The sequence below is a fragment of the Pelodiscus sinensis genome, chromosome 29 (genome assembly GCF_049634645.1).
Source record: "Pelodiscus sinensis isolate JC-2024 chromosome 29, ASM4963464v1, whole genome shotgun sequence".
NCBI lineage: Eukaryota > Metazoa > Chordata > Testudines > Trionychidae > Pelodiscus > Pelodiscus sinensis.
In genome coordinates this window covers 8,112,030-8,120,236 of record NC_134739.1, presented here as the reverse complement: position 1 = coordinate 8,120,236, position 8,207 = coordinate 8,112,030, and the positions used below count along the sequence as shown (strand labels likewise).

General features: G+C 56.5%; 1 protein-coding gene across 1 annotated transcript; it reads right to left on the bottom strand.

The window, feature by feature from the left end:
- Window positions 1-2,374: 2,374 nt before the first annotated feature.
- On the bottom strand, window positions 2,375-7,450 carry LOC112546232 (uncharacterized). Its single transcript, XM_075911383.1, has 4 exons — window positions 7,275-7,450; window positions 7,080-7,164; window positions 4,785-4,864; window positions 2,375-2,598 (listed from the first exon to the last, which is right to left on the bottom strand). Exons 1-4 carry the CDS (start codon window positions 7,350-7,352, stop codon window positions 2,572-2,574), a joined length of 270 nt encoding a protein of 89 aa, XP_075767498.1. The 5' UTR covers window positions 7,353-7,450; the 3' UTR covers window positions 2,375-2,571.
- Between the last annotated feature and the right edge of the window lie 757 nt (window positions 7,451-8,207).

Sequence of the window (8,207 nt, the reverse complement as noted above, 5' to 3'; positions counted from 1 at the left end):
TTAGATAAGACGGGATGGAGGCCCCACTAGCTGCTGGAAGGATGAATGGACCAGTGGAGGGAAGGAGTGGATTTCCTGCCCTGCCCAAAGTAAAGGGCAGCGCCCCAGATCATGCTGTCAAAAGGGCTGTTCCCTTTGCAAAGCAGGAACAAATTCATCACTGCTGTGCGCCCCACCCCCACAGTTCAAATGAAATCCTTCCAGGAGTTCACCCAGCATGTAAAACAGTGGTCCCCAACGCGGTGCCTGTGGGCGCCATGGCGCCTGCTGGGACATTTGTGCGCGCCCGCCGACAACCTGGGCCAGCCCCACACACGGGAGGCGCCGGCCCCAGGCGCGCAACACGCACCGGCGCCGGGTGCGCGGCGCTCGGGCGACACCAGCCCCGGGCCCACGGCACAAGGTGCTCGGGCAGCCCCAGCCCTGGGGCACATGCCGGCGCCGGCATCGGGTGCAAGGGCATCCCCGTCCCCTGGTGTGCCCCCGGACGCGCGGCCGCGGCCCCGCCCCTGGGTATCTGGCATGTGAGTGGCCCCACCCCCGGGCACCCGGGAGCCTCTAAAGGTTGGGGACCACTGATGTAAAACATCCGGAGCACGGCTGATGCTGGGACTGGAGAAATGTGTCTTTCCAATAACAACTACTTCTAAGCAATGCCAGGCTGCCCTGCCCACACAAAAAGAACAAAACTGACTGGGTCTGGGAAGGGTACTCTGATTCCTGATGGACTATTTTACTTGCTGGGTGAAATCCTCCAAGGGTTTCCTTTGATCTGTACGGGTGGGGAGCACAGAAGTGATGCTTCTGTTCCTTCCAGCAGCTGCTGACAGAGGGTAGTGGGCTAAAATTGTCACTGCATTTATTGTCTCTTCCTACAACATTTTGTCTCATCAAATCGATTTGCAGCGTGTGAACAGTAGGAATGTGAAAGGCGAACGTACCCTACACGGGTAATGCTTACTGGTTATTGGTAGAGGCTGGAGCAGCTCCCTGCCCAGGCAGGAGGCTGTTCCAGTCTGCCAGAGCAACCACAGGCTCTGCAATACAGGCAGTCCCCGAGTTACAAACGGGGCTTTTCTCGCCACAGAGGACGCGGGCAGCGAGACCGCCCAGATGCACCGCGGTCCCGCCGCCCACGTCCTCTGCGGTGAGAAAAGCTGCTCCGCGTCTCCCTGGTCTGCTGGGGGGAGCGCAGCTAGTGCGCCACCCCCCCCCCCCCCCCCCAGCAGACCAGGCTTTTCTCACCACGGAGGACACAGGCGGTCCTGCTGCCCGTGTCTTCCGCGGCGAGAAAAGCTGCTCCGCGTCTCCCTGGTCTGCTGGGGAGGCCCCCAGCAGACTGGGGAGGCCCCCAGCAGACTGGGGAGGCCCCCAGCAGACCAGGGAGACGCGGAGCAAAGCCGCTGGAGGACGCGGGTGGCGGGATCTCGGCGGTCCCGCCGCCCGCGTCTCCCTGGTCTGCTGGGGGGGGTGCAGCTAGTGCGCCCCCCAGCAGACCAGGCTTTTCTCGCCGACGCCTGGGGTAGAGCAGCTGGGGCGCTGCCGCGTTGGTCCCACAGCGCTGAGGTGTGGCGCTACTGGACCAACCCAGCAGCACCCCAGCTGCTCTGCCCCAGGCGTCCCCAAGTCAGCCACTGCTGAAACTGACCAGCGGCTGACTACAGGAAGCCCGAGTCAGAGTTGCTCTGCCCCGGGCTTCCTGGAATCAGCCGCTGATCAGTTTCAGCAGCAGCTGACTTGGGGACACCTGGGGTAGAGCAGCTGGGGTGCTGCCGGGTTGGTCCCCGCAGCGCCAAGGTGTGGCGCTGCGGGGACCTACCCGGCAGCGCCCCAGCTGCTTTGACCCAGGCCTCCAGATTCAGCCGCTGTTGAAACTGATCAGTGGCTGATTCCAGGAAGCCCGGGGCAGAGCAACTCTGCCTCGGGCTTCCTGTAGTCAGCCACTGGTCAGTTTCAGCAGCGGCTGAATCTGAACGCCAGTTCCGACTTACATACAAATTCAACTTAAGAACAAACCTACAGTCCCTATCGTGTACGTAACCTGGGGACTGCCTGTATAAAGCTTAATATAAAGCTTATTTAAGCGTTCTGCTGCAGAGCCTGCGGCACGTGTAACCGCAAAGATTTTCAGCAGTTACCTTTTTAACCAACTTTCCACATCCCTAATGGACTGGGAATGCAACTTTTAAAAGTTCTACGTCCATTCTTAAGGATGCTACTTTGTTTGAACTTCGCTTAGTTTTCATAGAAAGTCCCAGGCGTTGGCTGACTGCTGCCGTCTTGGCAAGGAGATTGGTGCCAGGATGCCTGCATGGACCTAGGTACGACTGCAGGGTGCTCTTGGTTGCTCAAGAGAGGCCGTACCCGCACAATGTTCTGGGGGTGGGGAGAGTTTATTACACATTACGGGTTACAGCTCCTCTTGGGGAGTGGCTGGCAGGTCTTTTGTGTTCTCCATGCTGATGGCGTCGTTGTGGTGTTGGAGTCAGCTGCCCTTGTCTGGATCTCATTGGTGCTTAAAGGCGTGTTGCTAGGTGAGGCATCTTTCCTGTGTGGCTAGTTATGGGGGCATTACCATTGTTGTGTGTATTGTACAGCCTGGAAAGGGACAGAGAGAGAATTAGCCTCCATATTTCTTATGTAGAGCGGAATTGTGCACAGTGGCTGGTTTATGCCATCTCGATGGATAATCGGGGGGAAGTGGGGGTGGGGGGGGGGAGATTGAAATTCAGTTCTGCATGTTAAGAGAATGGTTCATTTTGTTTCAAAATTTTACAGAGGTGGGGAGTGGGCAGCAGTGGGGGGGAGGGCGGGGTTAAATAATGATCCACTATGGGCAGAACTGAGCGGAATTCACCTCCAGCAAAAATGCAGGTGACTCTTGCTGAAAGTTATATCAGTAAAACCCCTCCTTATGCTGGTATAAAGGGGATGAGCTGGAATAAGTTAGGCTACAGAAGGCCCTTTTGTACCAGCGTAACTGCATTCACACTGGGAACATTTCAGTGCCTTCGCTAACTATACTGGTATAGTTAAGTGGCAAAACACCTAAGTGGCGATAAACCCTAATTCTTGATGTGGATGCGGTTCATTAAGATGACTGTGGGTGGCAAACAAAAGATGCAAGTGCTAAAATCTCTTGGGGCATGTCTACACTTGCCCTTCAAAGCACAAAAAGTCTGTTTTGTTTTCTTTTTGGTTTTGTTTTTTGCACAAAAACCATGGTAGCCTCTGTACCTGGCAATGGCTTTTTGTGGTCATTCAGAAGTTTCCCCACAAAAGGAAAACGATCTCGACGAGAAGCGTACAGCTCTGAGCGGTGATACTTTCGTGGTGGTGGTGATCTTCCTGTTTACGTGCCTTTTAGCCTCGAGAGGATATCCCATAATGCCTAGGTGACCACTCTGGCCAGCAGCTCCGCTGCTCTGATGCCAGGTAAACAGACATCTGCCCCTCTCCCTGTAAAGCCCCAGGAATTTTGAAATTCCTCTTCCTGTTTGCTTGGCAAGAGTCTCTGGCCAAGCGCCAATACCTGTTCCACAGAGCAATTGACCCCCTGCTGGTAGCAATGCTGAGCTACTGGAGCTGATCAGCGTTTGGGGAGGACGGGGCTGTGCAAGGACCCAGGATGCACCGTGATCACCTGCCCCCTTTTCCCACAAGCCCTATTATCAAAAGGGAGAGAGCTGCACTGTGGGAGAGCCACCCTCATCTGTGATGGAAGTGCTGCCAATGTGAACGCTCTCTGGGTATGTCTACACTAGTCCCCTAGTTCGAACTATGGTGGCTAATGTAGGCATGCGAAGTTGCAAATGAAGCCTGGGATTTAAATATCCCGGGCTTTATTTGCATCTTCCTGTCTACCATTTTTAAATTCCCTGTGGGTGCAGGGACAGGGTTCTGGGGCAGGGTGCTGGGGCAGGTGACAGGGTGCTTGTGGGTGCTGGAACAGGGTACTTGTGGAGGGTCTGGTTGGCGTGGAGGGGAGGGGACAGGGCCCAATACCTGGGGCTCCTGCAGCTGCACGCCAAGGCCCAGGAAGTGCACAGGCTGCTCCCCCGTCCCCAAACAGCAGCGCGGAACCTGAAACGCTGGTCTGTCGCATGCCTGATGCCTTCCTGCGCAGGGGGAGGAGGGAGTCCCAGACTGCACCAGCCCCAACCATTGGGGCAGTGCACGCCTTGCTTCTCCGCTCCCCATGGCAGTGCGTGCCGCCCAAGAAGCTGGAGCTGGCACACTGGGGCCTTTATTCCCCTGCTGCCTTCCTGGGATGTGGGAGGGGAAGGCCCGAACTGCACCAGCCCCAACTGCTTGGGCAGCGCGCGCCTTGCTTCTCTGCTCCCCACGGCAGCACACACCACCCGAGCAGCCAGAGCCGGCGCAGTCCCAGCTCCCCGCCCCCTCCCCCAGGCACAGAAAGGCAGCAAGGGAACAAAGTCCCTAGTGTGCGATGGACTGGCATTTTAGGTACCACGCCGGCTGTTGGGGCAGGGGGAAGAGCAGCCTGTGCACTTTCGGGACCTGGTGCACAGCTGCATCAGCATGGCCTGCGTCTTGGGAGTGGGAGCACCAAGGAAGGGGCCCCAAAGCCTCGCGATCGACTGGTCAAGCCTCCAGGATCGACCGGTCGATCACGATCGATGGGTTGGTGACCATGGGCTTAGGCAATTGCCTTGCTGAGAAATCCAAGGTGCTCAAGCATAAGCATCACACCCTTACATCAAAGAACCAAACAGCCAGTTCTTGCTTCCAATTCTATTCTCACCCCTTCCCCATTGTCTTACCGAGAATCGATGTGGCAGTTTCGCGCTGGTTATCGTCCCATGACACTTGCATTGGCAGCACTGGCAGCAGTGGGTGGTTTCTGAAATAAATCACAAGTTACTAACCCAATTCAGTTGCCTTGGTAGAAACTACCTCAAAATGTGAATTTTGCCCAGAACAACTGCAAAGCCACAAAGACCAGACATCCCACCCTGCATCTCTGGGACAGAGGCAGCGTCACAAGAGTTACTTGATATGCCTTTGTGTTGCTTTATGCTGCCCTAAACGATCCAGTGAAAAGCAGGCCCAGTGAAAGGGATTTGCAATGGTGCATTCGAGTTTAGACTTGCAACCTGCTTTGTTTCATCATTAGTTTATGATGCTAAAATTAAAGGATTGACTTTCTTTGAAGCACTTGATATTATGCTGCATGACACACAACACTGCCTTGCTTTTCACTCTCATCATAATATGAGGAAACCTAGCCGGCTGCAATTCCCTCTGACTGGATCAGCTATATTATGAGCCAGTCTATACACAAACTGCAACTGTACTTAACCCTGTCTGAATCCATCTCTGGGTGTGGACATGTTTCTATCTCGCTTAGGGTGCCCTGCACTTAAGTAGCCGAGGGCCTTCCTTGTAAAACTGACAGCAATGGTGACTGCCTTGTGGTCTGTTCCTGGAGCGTCCAATACTCCAAACTGCGAGGGAACTGAGTTTTAACCTTTTTTAAAACTTTATTCAACTGGGCTACGTCTACACTGGCATGATTTTCCGAAAATGCTTTTAACGGAAAAGTTTTCCGTTAAAAACATTTTTGGAAGAATCATGTCTAGATTGGCAGGATGCTTTTCTGCAAAAGCACTTTTTGCGGAAAAGCGTCCGTGGCCAATCTAGACACAGTTTTCCACAAAAAAGCCCCGATCGCCATTTTTGCGATCGGGGCTTTTTTGTGGAAAACAGTACTGTGCTGTCTACACTGGCCCTTTTGCGCAAAAGTCTTTCGGAAAAAGACTTTTGCCTGAACGGGAGCAGCATAGTATTTCCAGAAAAGCACTGATGATTTTACATGAGATCATCAGTGCTTTTCCGGAAATTCAAGTGGCCAGTGTAGACAGCTGGCAAGTTTTTCTGCAAAATCAGCTGATTTTGCGGAAAAACTTGCCAGTCTAGACACAGCCCTGGTGTTTCAGGCTGATTTGTTTCAGAGTTGCAGTTTCTTCTTCAGGGGTTTTCGGGTGGAGTGAGCGTCAACATTGTCAGTCCAATAGGCTCTTCTGAAGAGCATGGTGTGGCAGTGTTGCCTAATGAATTAACTCCTTTCAGATAGTGGCCTGTTCTGATTACGTGAAATCAAACAGGGAGACACATGATTGAAAATAACGGAAACTGTCAACTAAATTGATATTTTGATTCCTTTTTTGTCTGTACAAAGGCTTTATTTACACACAAGGCCTGATTTTCAGCTGGGCCTCTTTTTGCAGGTGAGGTTTTCTCCCTCAGACACATGTGGCTGTGTTGTTTCAGTAGAGTTCTTTGCAGAGTCCTGCGTGGATACAAAATGGGCTGCTTGAATTCTAGGCCATGGTTTGAATCTCAAGGTGCTTCACAAACACTAATGAATTAAACTTCCTAACTCCTTCCAACTGCAGTGGGTAAGAGAGTCCAGCCGTCCTGACCTATGGTGTCCTGCACTCTAGCCATTGGAAACACTGGAGCTTTCGTCCTGGCATTACCCTTCTGTACCACTGACTGTTATCCTGTAAATCCTATACCCTGCTCGAGTTACTGGTTCATTCATCCGTCAGTGTATTATTCACCAGCCACCTGGGGTGCAGGTGGGGAATGATGGATGAGTGGAGCAATATTTTTTCCGATGGGAATTGTCTCCGGTTGCTGTGAAGGGCAAAGAGGGGCCCCTTAGTGGATCCATCTTGCGGTCTGGTTCTATTCCCATTCTGCGTGGGGCAAAGGCTTGGCTCCCACATGCTTTGGGAAGAAAAGGCCTGGTTTTTCCAGAGGTGCAGCCTCCGTTCCAGCAGAAGCAGGGACCGCCGCTCCCCAGATGGGGGGCAGGTGACGAGCTGGGCCTTTGGGGGATGCGGGTGCTGACTCTGGGCCCAACACTGCAGCAGTGGAAGCTGGTTTGGTACCTGCCCGTGCCCCCCCCCCCATTCCCCAGACCAAGGGGGGTTCACACATTGCTACTGTCCTGCTCCACGGCTGGCCATGCTGCCACTCAGACCAGGGCCCGCCTGCCACCCCCTTGCTGGCCTGAGCCCCGGAAAGCGCCCACCCCGCTGCCCCCTCACCTGGCGAGGGAGCCCCCGGGGGCTGCAGGTTGGGGGTGCTGAGTGCAAGCCTCTTCTCGGGCACCTGGGAGGCTTCCTTCTCCTTCTGCAGGGGAATGAACGGCCCTTGAGTGAGCAGCCTCCTGGCAGGGCCTCGACCCCCCACCCCCCAGGCATTGCCCCCTCCTGAGCTCCTCCGCCCCCCCCTTCCCGCACCTGCTGGAGGAGCTGGTTCCGCCTTCTGCGGTCCAGCATCAGCTGCCTGCGCCGGGCCTCCCAGTGGTAGCTGGACATGGGGCCGGGGGAGCGGGGCTGGGACTGGCTCTGCCCAGGGGCAGCCCCAGCGGCGACCTCCGGAGCCCGGCCTCACAATGCAGCGGCAGCTGCCAGGCAACCGGGGCCGGGGAGGCGCTGAGCCGACCGCGGGCTCCTCCCCGGGACCCACCCCCGGCGGGGGCCCCTCCCCCGCTCCCTGCAGCCGGGGGCTCCCCGCCAGGGGGCGCTGTGCGCCCGCTCTTCGGGGGGAGCCGAAGGAACCCCCGGGATCCCCTGCAGGCGCCACGTGCATTCTGGGGGCGCCTGGGGTGCGGCAGGTCCTGGGGGATCCCCTGACCCCCCCTCCCACGCGGCCTTTCGGGCGCTGAGCCTGGGCAGTGCCCGGCCACGCCAATAGCGCCCGTGGGCGTTCGGCCGTATGCGGGGCACGGGGCAGCTCCGCTTCCCCCGACACCCGGCCGGACCTGGCTGCTCAGGCCACCGGGCGCCCATCACGTCCCAGGCTCGCTGGGAATCTAGGGACTTGAAGGGGCAATGGGGGGCCGGGGGAGACCCAGCTCACCTGGGAGGCGGGAGGGGGGGGGTGGACCCAGCTCATCTGGGAGGCCGGGGGGGGGGGGGAACCCAGCTCACCTGGGAGGCCGGGGGGGGGGGGGAGGTGGATCCAGCTCACCTGCCCACAGCAGGCTGCTTGCTGCCATTCAGCTGTGATTTCACTTGTAAACACCAGGCTCTGCCACCCTCGCCCAGGGGAAGCCGGGCTTTCCAGGGATGGCCTACGCTGCCCAAGGGGGCTGGAAATGCTGCCCTGTCTGCCTTGCTGCAGCACCAACTATACCAAGCAAGGGCGAGATAAAGAACTGCTATTCCTTG

Coding starts and splice junctions, on each gene's coding strand:
- LOC112546232 (XM_075911383.1), bottom strand. CDS start 7,352: ATGTCCAGCTACCACTGGGAGGCCCGGCGCAGGCAGCTGATGCTGGAC. Junction 4,865..7,079: donor CCCGGGGGCTCCCTCGCCAG/GTGAGGGGGCAG, acceptor GATTTATTTCAG/AAACCACCCACTGCTGCCAG. Junction 2,599..4,784: donor AACTGCCACATCGATTCTCG/GTAAGACAATGG, acceptor GTCCCTTTCCAG/GCTGTACAATACACACAACA.